Consider the following 16,858-nt stretch of genomic DNA (forward strand, 5'->3'; position numbering starts at 1 on the left):
GGGCTATGTTCTCTTCAGTGATTAATGAATGTATTAGTACACTGCTTTCATTCATGTATTACATATTTTCAGCATCTGGAGAATTACACATAAATATGTAAGATATTTCAGAAGCAAAATAAAGATGTTATTTATCACTATTACAATACGTTTCTTTTACCTCTTTTATTTAGTCCTATCGGTATTTCCCTTCAAACATTGAGGTCATAGAATGGCTTGGAGCATATTACATTGACACACAATTTTGTGAAAAAGCCATTCACTACTTTGAAAGAGCAGCACTTATTCAGTAAGTAATCGCAGCACTTGTATGTTGAGAGCCATTTCACTTGTTCAGGAATTTCCTGCAATATTGTATGATTGTTATAAATTAGATATAGAAAGTTGAGTGGGTGATTTTTCAAGAATTATATTCAGTATTTTGATGCTTTTAAAGTAGTTGTGCTATGATTTAACTTTAAGGAAAATGCAAGTAACTCTTCAAGCAATGAGAAGGATGTGTTATTCTGGATTATAGTTTTCTAAATCTGTTCTGATATAAAGCAGAAGTCAATACCCTTGAACTATTCCAGTTTACCCAAGAATATGTATAATATTTTGACTAGATTCACTGGGTTTATTTGATAAACTTTAAAAGCATTCATGGTGACAAGAAGAATGACAAAAGAATGGCTGAAAATATTCTATCTGATCCAGGATATATATTTTTTAAAAATGCTTTCTTTTTCTTAGCGGATATTTGATTGGAAGGTAGGGTATAATTCTTTGAAGTAACTAACTTCTAAAAACATTGCTTTAAAAAAACGAAGTTATTATGATAGATTTTAGAGTTTACTTCCAATTTCCCCGACTTGGACATAAACTCAATTGAAATAATATATCATATTTGCACCTCTCATAAATTGGATAGCAGAGATTCTCTTGATGAATCCTGTGATCTGGGTTCCTGTATCATATGAACCCAAGATTCTTCAGGTATTGTCTATTGGATAAACCAATGGCTACCAGTAAGACAAATTCAAATTAAAACCGACTATTTCATAAGCTTTATTTTTATATGAGAAAGATTTAGGATTGAGTGTTATAATCCTGATTCTAATAGAGTCACGGCTTATGAAATTGTTATTAAGACTTTGACAGAAGTAGTTTCAGTAAGACTAAACAATTTTCTTTTTGTTGTTATGCTGTTAAAAGATGGAATATTTTATATGGAGCCTAAACTGAATTTCATAATACATCAAATTTTCTGATTTAATTATTTCTTGGTAATTCAGGAATACCAGTTTCTCACTTCACTAGTTTTTTAGGAAATGGCCAATGGAAAAGAATTTATTTCTTAATGGATATAAATCAATCCATTAATTAAAAACAAAAACTTGAAGCTTTATTGAGTATTTCAAAATCAATACAGGTAGTCCTCGGCCACAATTGGGGCCAGAACTTTTGTCGCTAAGCAATGCACTTGTTAAGTGAATTGCACCCAATTTTATGACCTTTTTTGCCACAGTCATTAAGTGAATCACCACGGTCATTAAGCAAATCATACATCATTAGGCAAATTTGGCTTCCCCCATTGACTTTGCTTGTCAGAAGCCCCCTGGCAAGGTTGCAAATGGTGATCACGTGCTGCAATTGTCGTAAATACATGCTGATTGCCAAGCACCCAAATTGGGTGCTACAACAATCATGTGAGGACCAGTCATAAGTCACTTTTTTCAGCACCATTGTAACTTCGAACAGTTATTAAACGAATGGTCATAAGTCAAGGACTACCTGTAGTCATAGATAAAACAGGAAGGATTTTAATTTTAAAATTACAAAAGAAGGCAAAATAATAACCTTGGCCTCTATCTATGCTTCAAATAAAATGTACTCCACTCCAATAATCTCTGTAATTATTTCTCCATCTATAGATACTATCTTTTTGGGAAATATATCTCTGTTTTAAATTTTAAAAAGTCAGTGGTCATGTTATAGAATCATTCAGCCTAGGACTCTTTGCCCTCTGGGAAATACGTAAAACAACTGAATGAGCTTTAAAATATCATAGAGGTAGTCCTTGGGTTATGATGGCAATTGGGGCTGGAATTTCCATTGCTAAGTGATGCAGTCATAAAGCATGATGTCATGTGATCACATCACTTAGTGACAGCAATCATGGCAGTCCCAGTTGTTGTCGTAATGCCAGGACCAGTGGGGTGTTAAGCAGGAAGAGGCAGGAGTTCCAGGCAGGGAGCGCAGGGGAGTGCTTGGGTGCTACAGGAGGTGGGAGGTGCCGCAAACAGGCGCTATGGAGTGTGGGGGCCGACGGTTCCACAGGCAGGCTGGTGGGGGCTGAAGGCAGGCACTATGGAGTGTGGGCTGATTGATGGGGGCCACAGGGAGGCTGGCTGGGGCTGTGGGCAGGCTAGCTGGGGCTGTGGGCAGGCCAACGAGCAGGCAGTATGGAACACAAGTGGGCCAGGGGCTACAAATGGGCGGGAGGTGCTATGGGTGCACGTGCTATTGAGTGTGGGTGGGGGCTTGGCAGGGCTACTTGGGAGAAAAAGGGGCAGGAGCAATTTATGGGAGTGACTTGCGACTTTCCCTGCTGGCTTCTCCATTGACTTTGCTTATGGGAAACTGGCAGGGAAGGTTGCAAATGGCGATCACATGACTGCAGGATGCTGCAACTATCGTAAGTGTGAGCTGGTTGCCAAGCGCCCAAATTGCCATCATGTGATCGTGGGGGTGCTGCAATGGCCAGAACTTCAAGGACCAGTTGTAAGTACCACTCATTCAGTACCACCATAACTTTGCATGGTCACTGAATGAGTGATCATAATCTGAGGACTACCTGTACTGGACTATTCTTTTCTGGAACAAACCTCCTTGGCTAATGGAACCCAGTGTTGTAGCCAAACACACAGATTTACTTGCTTTTATGTTTATGTGAAACTTTCCAAAGAGGATTTATACTAACTATAGAACATCTTACTCTTTTTTAAAAAGGAATTTATCATACAGTCTTTATAAACAAAATTATATATTATTCTGAAATTATTATTATTATGGTAAAAAGAGAATTGTATTTATCTGCAAATTAATATTAGCTTATTGAATTCCCTAGTAGCAGTCTTTCATGACATCCTGTTTGGTAGTCGCTCTATTCTGTATGTATCAATAATTCTCGATAAATGTTAGTTTTTATATTGTCTGATTTCATCCTCTATTAATTTGAAGTTTTGGATTGTGTAATATTTGTTGGGAATTTGAACCCTAAGGGTATGATCTTGCCAAAGTTAAGCATATGAAATCCAATTAATTGCAGTAGGAGAAGGGAAAAAGCATGTGCTCCATATGCAAAACATAACCCCCAGCATATCCCAGCAGGGCTGTGGGAGAACATCTTAGTTTGAAATCCTGCAGAATTTCTGCCAGTCAGCGTAGTAATATAAATTATGTGAATGTATGGTTTGACTCAAGAAACAAGACAATTGCCTGATGCTGAGAGAATATAAACTACCTGATAATTCATACACATGTGCTTTCTGCTCTCTAGATGAAGTAGTTGCAGCATAAATGTTAATGTTAGCTGGACCACATCTTCATTGTTAAAAATGGTTGGGGTTCATCCAGCAAACATAAAGTACGATCTTCAGTGCTGCTCTTGCCAGGTTACAAATTGGCATGGAAACTTAATTCAAATGCATGTTTTTACCCTCCCATTAGAGAGAAAGAAACCATCTGTTTATCCAAGAAAATAATCATTCTAAGTAGTTCCATTTTTATTAATTTCATTCACATGCTAGATATTTAAGGAAAGCTTTTCAGTTGCAATACACTGTGATATGATATGTGTACTTGCAGGCCAACCCAGGTGAAGTGGCAATTGATGGTTGCTAGCTGCTACAGAAGAAGTGGTAAGAATCCATACCCATTGCATGTTGGTTTTGATATTTTTCTCTTTCTATAATTTGGCCTACCTATCTGAGCTTATTTATTTATTTATTGGCTAATAGGTAACTATCAAAAAGCTCTGGACACCTACAAGACAATTCACAGACGGTTTCCAGATAATGCTGAATGTAAGTGATTTCTCTAATGTAACATTCACTGCTTTTATAGTTGTCTCACTTTTTCTGTTGGATTATGCCATAAACAAATATTTACCTTACTGCTTAGTAGCTATCATAGTCGGTCTAAAGCAAGTTATCCATCATCTGGGTCTCTGTGGTACACAGAACACCTGCACAAACAGACTACCCAGGTCTCTTAAGCAGAAGAAGCCTCTCTTTGAATACATTCTCTGCATTGCAGTGAATGGGGAAGACCTGTTAGAAGGGCTCTTTGTATTAAATGCACAAGAAATCATTGGGAATATGGCAGGGCATCAAATGTGATAGAGAGCAAAATGAAGTGGGTGCAGTGTAGATTGCACAAGGTGGATTCTTATGGGACTCTTAAACTTGTACAGGCACAGGCACTGTCTAGTCATGGAAGTAAGTGCTATAGTATTTTATAGGCATTACTACCTAATAAATATGTTTATGATGATAGATTATCACCTAATTAAAAGTGACTTTTAAAACTGTTTAATACATTCAATTCAAAAACGTCCCTCTCAACATTCAGCATTTATTATAGAAGTAAGAAAGATTGAAAAAGACATGTACTCTTTTATTGACAAAAACAAAGAGAATTTGCAGGCAGGATTCTGATATCTCCTGTTGTCTAAGAATTCACATGTGGTGCTATGAATCATAAGCACTTGCCAATTTAGTGCCACAGTGAAATGGTTTCCATTCAGTGACTTCCTTGCTGCAGGATGATGCTGTCCAATGGGTGCCACCCTCCTTGGGCAGCAAAACTTCTGTCTGTACCCGCAGAAGTGAAGGAGCGGGCAGGACCTGGCCCTTTACAGAAAAAGTTTCCCAATCCATGCTGTATTGAATTGTATTTCTGTGCATATGAATGCATGTTTATAAACTCCCACTCAGTTTTTTCCCCACTAATTTTGTTTGTTTTTCACAGTATTAGTGCTAGGAGAAAAATTCTGCTCTTTTGCTATGATCTTAATATTATGGCCATTATACTCTAGGTTTACGCTTCTTGGTTCGACTCTGCACAGATATGGGAATGAAAGAAATCCAAGAGTATGCAACAAAGCTTAAAAGAGTAGAAAAATTGAAAGAACTAAGGGAACAGGTATGATTGGTCATTTTTTAAAAACCCAACTTGCTTAAATGCCCTTAAGAATACAATCTAATTTTATTGTATTACACCCTTAGACTTTCTAGTAATACAATTCCACTAAAATAGCTTTTGATGTGCTACAGTGTGTAATGGCAAAATCTCCTCTATGTTTAATTTGTCTCAGAGCAATAAAAGCATATCAAAAGAAAAATAAAGGCACTTATCACTTCAGTTATGGCTGCTCCCATAAAGATCACAGCACCACTCTTGTGTGTTGCTCTACTAACTACAAAGCAGCATGCAGCAATATCATGAGTGTCTGGCACTGTTTACATTTATTCATAATCTCCTCTTCCTTTTCCTGCCCCATAGCTAATGGGAATGAATAGCATAAGGAAAGGCAGCCCTTTTTTCAATAATATTTGCAGAACTGATGCATTATGGTTGGTCACATAGTCAGTCAGGTGTTTAGACTGGATTTGGCATTTTTATCTACCTATCGAGTCCTTCCCAAGGACCTGGGATAGGCAGATGTTGTTTGATGGTGTTAAAGGTATTATTATTATTATTATTATTATTATTATTATTATTATTATTATTTCGATTTGTATAGCTGCCCATCTCATCTAGGGTGGCTCACAACATCTCAGTGAATACTAAGTATATTAGCTTTTGGTAGATAAGAGCTGGTTGACATGCCGCTTTTTGTATTGTATAGTTTGTCCCCTTTCTCCTTAGTTCCAAGCTTAGTCCCTGATCCTATTTCCTATATAGTCTGTTACATATCTTGTTAACTTTACTTATTTTTTTAAAATTGATTCTGGTGCTCTTCTTCAATCAGACACTCTTAAATCACTTCACATGAAAATACACAAAATTAGATGTTAAAATATTAGAAGCACAGACTAATAAAATCCAGAAAATATTATTTTTTTTAAAAGTTACTGAGGTTTGTGTGCATGTTCCTAGATGTTCCCATTAGTAAAACAAGAGTTATGGTCTATTGCTACAATAAAGTCATGCATTTATTCATTCATAAAATGAGATCCATTCAAAAAAGACAATTTTCAGCCCATATCACTTTTTTAAGAGCCAGGAATTGCACTATTGAAAATCAGAAGGAGGGTTTAGGACTCATAGTCCAAGAAGTTCAGAGATATATATAGTATTTTCAGGAATACACAGTAAAGCTTGACAAATCTACGTGTATTCATCCACCCAGTCAACCCCTCCTTAAAACTCAGTAAGTAGTCTCAGGAAAAATTGTGAGGTGTAATTTGCGTAAAATGATGCTATAATAGTTACTGATAATATTAAACAGTAAGTCTATCTATTCCACCATTTGTAGCGTGTCAGGTCTGGCAGAAATGGCAGTGCCCGTGCCCGCAGAGAAGGGAGTGCTGGAGGTGGTAAGTACTAATGGAATTTAGGTTGGGTTAATATGACTATTTTTGCAAATCTCTCAAGTTCCTCATCTTGCAAATCTGTCAGGTTTGCTTTATTGAATTTGGTAGGCTTTTTTTCAAAAGTGACACACACATTTGTTACATATTTACATGCACATTTCTCTATACATATGTATATTTATTTCCAATTTGCCTAATAAGTATTTGGTCTAATATAGATGCTACTATATCACACACCGCTTTAGAAACTGGGTCAGGTTTCAAAAGTTGCTTGTTATGGATCTTTTTTAGGAACAGATGTTCACTGTTCTCTCACTTTGGCATGCCATACCGCATCATGTTTTTAATTGAGACCATAAAACATTGTCAGAGAAATTTGAGTGCTATTAGGATATATTTTACCAGGGCTTAAAGACTAAAAACTATGCCATGTGTTTCCATGGTAATTGCCTTGTATCATGGAGTGTTGTAATCTTAGGCTTTTATATATTTAATTTTGGCTTTGTTTTCATATATCTTTCTCATGGTGTACACTGTAATGTACATTATAAAGTAATGTTTCTGAAGTGAACTTGAAGGCTTGCAGATGAACGTTACAATTGTTCATGAATATTACATTTCATTACTGGTATTACTTAGTATAGCATGGAAAACCTTATGGCAACAAACGTGAGAAGAAACATTATCTTCTCAAAGTCCTTTTCTGGAGATGGACCACTGCAGGATTTCATTTGCTATTTTATTATGTCAGCTTTCCCAATCTGCCATGCTCCTGAAGTACTGAACCACAATTTCCATCAACTAGCCTAGCTTTAGTTTCTACTGACTGGGAATAATGATAGTCCAACATATCTGGGAAGAAACAACTTGTGGAAGACTGACTTAAATAATTAAAAAGTATTTATCACTCAGGCTTATGGTAAGCAGAAGTGTCAGTAAATACAGATGCACAGTTAAAGTAGAAATTGTGTCAGGAGTACAAGGCGCTTATTTGTATGGGTGGAGGCAGATGAAATCCTTAGAATGCTCCTGTACAGCAAACCAAGCAAGTAATAGAAGGCTGTTGCTATTCCTAGAATGCTCTGTGAGACTTTAAGAACAATTTCTTTGGCTAGAATTGCTCCTGTGCAGTTGAAGTCTCCACTCTTAGCGAGACCGAAGGACACTATGCAGTATCTAATATTGGCACATTGAGCAATTGAGGAAATATTACTTGTAGTTATAGAGGTTGCTCAAGCTAGCAGTCCCTCTTTCAGAACTAGTATTTTGTATCATGTTCCATTCTCTGAGTATTTCTTGGGGACAGGTTCCCGAAGGTATATAGTTCCATTTATACTTGAAGGATTAGGAACCCAGTTCTATGATCCCATGTGAAAGGCAGTAGACTTTTAGATCATGCTTTGAACTCAGAATTTTGGATCATACTTGAGGCATTTGTGTTTCAGACAAATGAAAGAACTTTATCTGGTGATAACAGCCAGTCTCATATCCTGTGCCAACTACTCAATAGGATGCAGACCTCTGAACTTTATATGTCTTATTTAGCTTCCATGGAAGTAAAGGTTTTTGTAAGCTTATCTTCTACCATTTCAGAGGGAATATAGGTAGTCCCCGGGTTAAGAACACCCAGGTTACAGATGACCCATAGTTAAGAACAGAGCCTGTTGTAGCAAAATTCAAGTTAAATACTTGACCTTCAGAGGCCCTGGCTTTCGGCTGCTGCTACTAAATGCCAGGTCATTCTGTAATAAGGCCTCCCACATCTGTGATTTAATCACAGATAAGAGGGCTGATCTGGCATGTATTACTGAGATCTAGCTGGATCCGGAAGTGGGGGTGGCTCTTTTGAAATGTGCCCAGCCGGATTTCGGGTGTAGCATCAGCCGAGATTCCAGGGCAGGGGTGGAGGTATAGTGATTACCATCCGGGAGTCTCTTAAGGCTTTCAGGGGTGCTGCTTCACAGGTTGCCAGATGTGGGACCCTGTTGATTAAGTTGGGCTCTAAGGATCATTTGGGATTGTTGCAGCTGTACCAGCCTCCCTGCTGTGTAGCAGCCTCCCTGCCTGAGCTGCTGGACTTCATTGCTGGGCTGGCAGTGGAGCTCCCCAGACTTATGGTTCTGGGGGAGTTCAGTCTGCCTTCTCTGGGGTTGGGGTCAGAGGCAGCTCAGGAGTTCATGGCTACCATGACAGCCATGGGCCTAACCCAGGTCATCCAGAGCCTGGCATGGGACAGTGGTCACACACCTGATCTGGTTTTCCTGTTCGAGCAATGGGAATGTGATCTGGAATTGGGAGAACCTCTGGTGTCCCTCTTGACATGGTCAGATCATGCCCTGATTACCATGGGGTTCTCCAGTGCCACTATCCAACGCAGCGAGGCAGGATCTATTAGATTGGTCCGCTCTCAGCGACTGATGGACCCCGAGGGGTTTCAAAGGGAGCTGGGGGTTATTCCTGCTGGTCTACTGCATGCTCCATTTGAGATCTTGATTACCACTTGGAATAAGAGGGCCACCGAGGCTTTGGATCAGATTACGCTTATGCGACTTCTCCCCTCTCGTGGATCCCATCACTCCCTGTGGTATACAGAAGATGCTTACAGAACATCTCTTCACATAATATGTCCAAAATATGATAATTTGAACCTGTTCATTTGTGCCATGAGTAAAAAATTTGGATTGATTTACTGTATGATCCATTTGTTTGTTTTCCTATCTCGCCTATAAATGTAATTGATTCCCATCAGTGTATGCCAATCTTTTTTTCTCTTACCCAAACAAACCATTCTCATATGCAAGCACATCTATTCCCATCCTCTTTCCTCCAGAAACAGCAAAATAAAAGAAAAAACAGGGTAGGGATTGGGTGAGAGGAAGAGATAACTGGATAGAGGAAGGAAGGGATGAAAGAAAAGCCCTGTTGAAGCTGTTACAAGCAGCTCTCCCAAGTAAAGGCAAATCTCTAAGGTATCCACTGTGTTTCAGCAGCTGTCTGAAGAAGGAGAGAGAACAAATGAATGGATGTAGAAATTTTTATGCAAAACTTTTTTTTCTGAGAACGTTCCATAAAACCCAGCAAGAAATAAAACATATCAAAATGTCATACATTAAAACTCTGATATCTAAAATACATGGAAACCATCAATATGAACAGTATTTCAAATAAAACCCACTCCCAGCAAAATTAAAATGCAGATTAATCTGCAACTTAGCAACCAGTTAAGAAGATGAAAATAAACAGTGCTTCTCTAGCAATGAATAGAAACATGCAGCCTATGTAAGAAAGTAATTCCAGTAAAAAATATGCCGCCATGAAAATATTTGCTCCAAGAGAACCAGGTTCAGGAAGCATCTAAGGTCTTCAGGGAATGGTGAGGAAAGACTTATGAGATGTCATAACTAATAAACTAATATAAGATCCCTGACGTACTCTGATTCATATTAAAAAAAAGCTGGCCTTCCTTGGGGGAGAAGAGTATGACATCATGTACACTATGCTATTGCCACAGTATTTATTAGATTTATATCCTGCCTTTGTGACAAATTATGTTATTCATGTCATTTGTGCGATGGCCTGATGCACGTGTTGTCATTATGCCTCTGTGGCATATTGTAGGTACAATTTGTAGTTACAGATGTTGGCTGGGAGACAGGAGGATTTGCAATTCAACTCAAATTTGAATTCAAGTGAATGTCTTAGGCAAGGCATGTAAGATCAGCCTTGGCTTTCTGCTGCTTTCCCTACAACCTAACATCTCTTAGAATAACTGTAAGGATTACTGAAATATCAGTCCAGAACAGATTGGTTGGTAATCAGTCAGGATCTGGTCATAGTTTCAAGTAAACTATATGGGTCATGGGAAACTATGTAGAATGCTTTAACTTTCTAAAGTATCATCCACAGAGACTTTGTTTATGTTATGTTGACCAAAAATTATAGTGAACTTTTTTTCTCTTATGTCAGATCCTGGTAGCATAACAGTTAAAGGAGATCGTCTGAGTGCTAAATTGAAATCTTTGCCAGGAACAAATGAGCCCTATGAAAGTAGTGTTAATAAAGAAATAGGTAAGTGATGTATCTAATTATTTGCTTTCACAGAATTGGTTAAATGCGCAAAGAAGGCAAAAGTTTAACTTTTTACATCATTGGTATAATTCAGTTTTTATAATGGAAGGAAAGGGGAACTACTCTTTATGCAAAAGTTCATATCAGAAAAGCAATATTTAAACAACTACCATGTGGACTTTTTCCAGTATGCAAAATATATCATGAGAACTGCTGAACTAGAAGAAATAAAAAGTGGAATTAAAACTGCCTGTCTAAAACTGATATCAAAGTGATATCATTAGCATATCTATGGAGAATTATCAACCTAGATATGCTAGTGATATCACTTTGGTGGCTGGAAATGAGAAAGACTTACGGAATCTTTTGTTAATGGTGAAAAAAGTGCTAAAACAAGATTGTTGTTCAATATTTTAAAAAAGGTCAAATGCCACGCCAATGCAAATAGAGAAGTTGAAGTAGTAACATACCATCTTTCTAGGTTCAAAAATTTACAGGGGCAGTGACTGTAGCCATAAAATAAAAGATACCTGCTGCTTCATTGTGCTTGATAGATCTAGACAACATGTGCAGAAACAACAGAGATGTTGTATGTTTTCCCAGTTATTAGTACAAAAGTCTGGCACAAAAGCCGGATCATCAGAAAGGTTGATTGAAGAAGAACAGATGCCTTTGAAGTATGGTGCTAGAGAAAATTGTTGAGAATACTTTGGACCTCTAGAAGAATAAATAATTCAGTACTAGATGAAATAAAATCAGGCTACTCAGTGGGAGTACTGATAATGAAGATGAAGCTTAAATATGTGGAGCACATAATATGAGTCTCTGGAGAAGATCCCAATGCTTGGAAAAACTGAAGGCAATTGAAAAAGAGGTGACAAAAGAGAAAGTGTCTAGTTACTGTCACTGGCCATGAACTTATAAGACCTCAAAGAAGTACTGACAAAAAAATCCTGGCAAAAAAATAAGCCACATCAAAAAATTGTTCAACTATAGAATCAATATAGTCTTATGAAATGCAGTCTTTATAAACCATCCTGTATAAAGAGTACTTCAGTAGTAGCCTACATGTACATTCTGTAAAATGCAAACTGTGCTGTATAAAATGTTTCTTCTGTTTATATACTGCTTAGAACACCAGGGGTGAATTTTATTCTGCAAACTGTAGAGCTCCTGGATTGACTATGGAAATGAAACCACGATGTAGGATAAAGTGGAATAATGTACATTGATGATATGCCCATGAACACACCTCCCCATGCAAAATAGCATGCCGATTTATTTAGTTATCCCCCAAATAGCAGATTTATTCTTACTTTAATTGGGGGAGAGGATGGTGGTTGGAAGTGTTTTATAGGAAATTTTTTACAGAGACCTTCTTATGAAGATAATGAGCAATTAAAGGGCAGTTTTTTTCTTCTGAAGCATCCTTTGATGCTCTGCAGAAAAGGAAGTGGTGAGATACTGGAAGTTGTACTGACTCTTCAGTCTACTGACCACAGGGTGTGTGTGTGTGTGTGTAACTAATTAGGAATCTCTTTTTGTTCCCTCTTTTTCACACCTGGCCTGCTCAAGGTGAGATTACTAATCTCAGGGAAAATCTCTCTTACCTTGGATTTCTCAAGATCACTTGCTCTCTGACTTTTTGCCTGATAGGATGTAGCTAGCTACGAACTAGGCATCAACTGTCCCCAGCCCCAAGTATATTCTGCAGTAATTCTTCTTTCCATTAAAGTTACAAAGAGTGGCTTCACCACTCTCCAGAAACTCCAGGTGTCTCTCCAGAAACACCCAGATTACTTCCTCTAACAATTGGCTGGTAGAAAGGGGAGTTGGAAGTGGCAGTTGGGCAACCAAGAGAGTTGCTGGGGATTACCCAGTGTTGGAGCTGAAAGAGAAAGTAGTAAGCAGACTGGGGTTAACCGTTATGGCAAAGAGGTAGGAGGGGGAAATGAGAAATGGGAGCAGTAGGGATGAGATTGGGGAGGCTGTGAGATAAGAAGAGAGAGGGAAGGAAGCCAAGGGTCTTTGGATATTTATCTGTCTGTTGTGGGATATGGAATTCATGTTTGGGTTAGTAAAGGACTGATCCAGAGGGATAGAGAAAAATGGAGAGGAATGAGTAATTGGGTTGAGAGTTTGGATGAGAAAGTGAGAACTGCATGGTAAGAGAAAACACTTTGAGGCTGATTCCTCCCCTCTCCAGATATTCAAGATCCCAAACAAGTTACTTATTTTGTGGCTGCAACCGTTTGCCTGTGAAATGTGGGTTTAATGGACTACTTTGTGTTCCACCTACTTTCTTTCACTCATATCCTGGGCAAGTTATATGACTGGCAGTGTTGCTTTTTTGAAAAATTGGTGTTTTGTAATTGACCCCAACGTACTGATTCATGACATTTCCTTTAAAAATTCCAATGGGCCAATCTGCCCCCAAGTTGGAGATTCTTGTCTTTACTGACGTGGAAGAGGAGGTAGGGTAGTATCACTGGTAGGAAGATCTCTAAAATTTGGTAGGACATGGCATAAGATCGTGGAAGTTTGGAGAAAAATATATGACTACTTTGGACTATGAAATGTAATTTTATTCTGACATAGAATTAGAGGAGGCCACTAAGTCCAGCTTCTGCTGGGTATAAGAATCCAAATTCAAACATGCCTAACAGATGGCTGTCTGGCCTCCATGTGAATACATCTAGTGAACAGGAGCACACACTGGCCAATTGATTTCACTGGGTAATTGGTTCCATAATAGACCTGCTTTTACTGTTAGGGAGTTTTTCTTTTAACATCTAATTAGGATCCATGTATCTGTAATTTAATCCTTTATTTTGTGTCCTGCACTCTGACATAATGGAGAACAGGTCATGACCTTCCTCTGGGTGACATCCTTTCAGGTATTTGAAGAGTGCTATTCTCCCTGCCCCCGGCAACTTCTCAAACCTAAAAATTCCCTGTTCTTTCAGTCTCTTCATATGTCATAGTTTTTAGTCCCTGGTTATCCTTCTTCTGGGAATTTGTTCATTTCTGTAAAATCTTTTTAAAGAGCCTGAAGCTGGGTTTTGACCAAAGTAGAATAAAGCTTCCTACAATTTGAAAACTATGTTTGTGCTGATGTAGTGTAAAATTGCATTTGCCTTTTTTGAAGTCACATCACACTTTTGACTCATATTCAGCCAGTCCGTCCTTCCTTCCTTCCTTCCCAAATACTCTCCTAAGCCAGGTATTCTGTATCTTTATACCTGTGCATTTGATTTTGGTTATCTCAGTTTAAAGATTTTGCATTTGTCTTTGTTTAATTTAATTCTGTTATTTTCAGCCCATTTCCTTAACCTATCAAGATAATTTTAGACTTTTTTTTAATCTTCTAAGATATTGATCCAACCCAGTGAATAAATATAAAAAGTTTGAGAAGCTGTCCCAGATATTCAGTAAAAGAACAAATTTCTTAAATCTGTTTTTTCTTTCTGTTTAAAATGTAGATGCTTCCTACCTGGATCCACTTGGACCTCAAGCTGAGAGACCAAAAACAGCGCTAAGGAAAAAAATGGATGAAGATGAGTTTGCTGATGAAGAACTAGGCGATGATTTGCTTCCAGAATAACTTTTTAGACCAGTTCAATTATTTTAAAAGTTTCATAAGAAAAAAAAGATTCTTAATAGAGATTTATATTTATTTGAACACTATGTATATGAAATCTTTATTTTAAGTAAACTGTTTTTTATAATAAGAATTTAAAATCTTGCATATCGTTGATCATAACTTTTATCTCATTTCATATCTTTTATGCTCACCCAAAGAACCGTAACGATCTATGATAATGCTGGATAGCAGTGAACAGCCTAAGGCTGAAGCATTGGGCATCCTTATATCATAACCCATGTATTCGCCTTGATAAATATCCAGTTTTGTTGGAGGGCAATTGCTCAACCTAACCTCACATAAGGTATCTATTTGAAATATTGCCCCTGAAAAGACAGCTCAAGAGTCAAGCCATGGGCGCTAGGATATTGGTCATGGATGTCAGAAACAATGGCTATGGCATGTGGCTTTGTTAATTGTATCAGCTCTTCACAGCTTTGTTGCTAATTCAGGGGAACCAATGCAGGGCATTTTGGGGAATATTTTAGAAAATGAATTGTGTGAGAATATCTAACAAATGATATCTATACAATATCTATTGCAATTTCTAAGTGTTCTAACTTTAATCATTCCTAATCATTATTTGACAATATTTGACCACCCAATTTATCCATGTTTTCCAAGTTGCAAAATGTGCCATCTCTGTCTTGTATGTGGCAAGATTTTATGCACATGGGACTTATTTATGGCACGGTATAATAATCTCCTAATATTTTTTAACCAAGTAGACTTGCTCCTCATTGTAACTGAAGCAATTTTCTATAAGCCACCCTATATCTGTCAGGTTAATTCTGTTCCATAGTTCTCTTTGCCTCTGTGAAAGAACAGCAGCAGTAAACTACAGTACAACATCTGCCAAGAACTTGTGTGTATCAATATTCAAATCTCAGAGCCCAGATTTTTTTGCTGAACAGATTGTGGGAATTACTCCACATTAAAGAAACTGAAATAGGAAATTAGTACTGTGCGCATCTAAGAAAAAACAGATTTGATTAAAAGTCAAAGAGGATGTTTCAGACCTTCACTTTTTCTAATTAGCTTAATAAGGATCGTGACAGTTTAGAAGCCTACATATTTTTTCATGTTTACTAAAACAGCCCTTTCATATAGCATCAGATCCAGCTTTGGGGAGTCATAATTTATACATTTGTTGAATTTGTAAGTTAGCCAAACACTTTTGAATCTGTAGAGCCCTTTGTTTTCTTTTCTGAATTTTTGACATATTTATTTGCCAAGTGCAGAAAATGGAGCAACACACAAATACCATTCTTTTTGGTTAATTAAAAATTTTAATTAATTAGACATATTTCATTATATAAAGTTTTGAACAAGAAAACAGATGACATTAAGCTTCTGCTCTCTAAATCATCTGTCCATCTCAAATAGGTGATTTAATTAAGTTTTAAAAATGAATAAAGACTAATTTAGAGCAGCATTGCCTTCTGAAATGATGTTTTCAATTACTGCACTGTGTTACCATTTAATTTTTTAAATGAGAAACAAGAAATTTCCAGTGTTTGTTTATCAGCACTGACCTTATTTTCCCTAGGCAAGTATCTTGGAACAGGAATGGGCAAGCTTTTTGTGCCTAGAGACAGCACTTAACATTTTTGTTTTATGTCAAAGCCTGTAGTGGGTAGGGTAGTAACATGATATAGGAAAACTGGAACTTTTAATCTGTTTTTGTGTTTTGGGGGTATTTTAATGTTTTATGAAAGTGGTAGGCACATAGCACTATGATTTGATGCGTTATTTGATGTTTTGCTGCTGAATATTGGTAGTGTGATCCTCTTAGCCTCTACGGGACACAGAACAGAAACTGCAAGTGCATATATTCAACCTAAATTAGAGGGAAAAAGTAGTAATTCTGTGATGAAATACAAGTTTCATGTGCCCGTTAAGTACAGAGGCATCTGAACTGAGAGATTTCTTACTGAGACTTGGAAAAGCTATCCATGTTTTACAAGTTTAACTCCGTATATATAGCTTCTTAGGTCCACTTCTGAGAAAGGAGCTCCAGAGTTCATTGCAGGGTATGCCTCTGTAATTTCAGGAACTGGAGCTGAAATAATCACTCTGAAACTCCTTTTATTTTTTTAAACACCTTTCCAGCCAAACTTGACCAAACTGCTTTCAGATGGATTGTTTAAGGATTTTTGCAGGGTTTATTGTCTGGAAGAACCTGCAGGGTTTAGTAATTAGAGATGGTTGATGGAAGGGCAGTTGCAGACAGTGGACTCCTACCAAAAGGCATTATACAGGTCTGCTGTAATTTAGTTCCTTAAAGGATTCTTTGCAGAAAGAAAAGTTATAAAGCTGGAGTCTTCATAAATGTTGGTGAGTCTAAATCAACATTCAGTTTGATTCACAACTGAACATCCCTATCAACTGTCATCAAGAACAGCCATTTCATCACATCATAAGAAGAGAAAGATATCAGAGTAACAGAACTATCAACTCTGCAGAAAGACCAGATACTTCCAATTCTGCCTCTCCCAGCTGGTGGTTATTTAAGAACTAGTATCAAATTTCCTCTTTCCTCCCCTTCTCTCTTTCTTCCTCCATT

At 37.5% G+C, this 16,858-nt stretch overlaps 1 protein-coding gene across 3 annotated transcripts in view; it reads left to right on the forward strand.

The window, feature by feature from the left end:
* IFT88 (intraflagellar transport 88) overlaps window positions 1-14,995 on the forward strand; it is a 48,546-nt gene extending 33,551 nt beyond the window's left edge. For all 3 annotated transcript variants that reach the window (XM_025169666.2, XM_015888892.3, XM_088140668.1), the window contains 7 exons: window positions 174-289; window positions 3,850-3,902; window positions 4,002-4,067; window positions 5,081-5,187; window positions 6,524-6,584; window positions 10,548-10,649; window positions 14,132-14,995. In XM_025169666.2, coding sequence (XP_025025434.1) covers window positions 174-289; window positions 3,850-3,902; window positions 4,002-4,067; window positions 5,081-5,187; window positions 6,524-6,584; window positions 10,548-10,649; window positions 14,132-14,253 — 627 coding nt within the window. In that variant the 3' untranslated portion in view covers window positions 14,254-14,995. The remainder of the gene's footprint in view (window positions 1-173; window positions 290-3,849; window positions 3,903-4,001; window positions 4,068-5,080; window positions 5,188-6,523; window positions 6,585-10,547; window positions 10,650-14,131) is intronic.
* Window positions 14,996-16,858: the final 1,863 nt, after the last annotated feature.

The sequence above is a fragment of the Python bivittatus genome, unplaced genomic scaffold (genome assembly GCF_059951505.1).
Source record: "Python bivittatus isolate LINGU-HERP-01145 unplaced genomic scaffold, Pbiv_v1 ctg000340_np1212, whole genome shotgun sequence".
Classification (NCBI taxonomy): Eukaryota; Metazoa; Chordata; class Lepidosauria; order Squamata; family Pythonidae; genus Python; species Python bivittatus.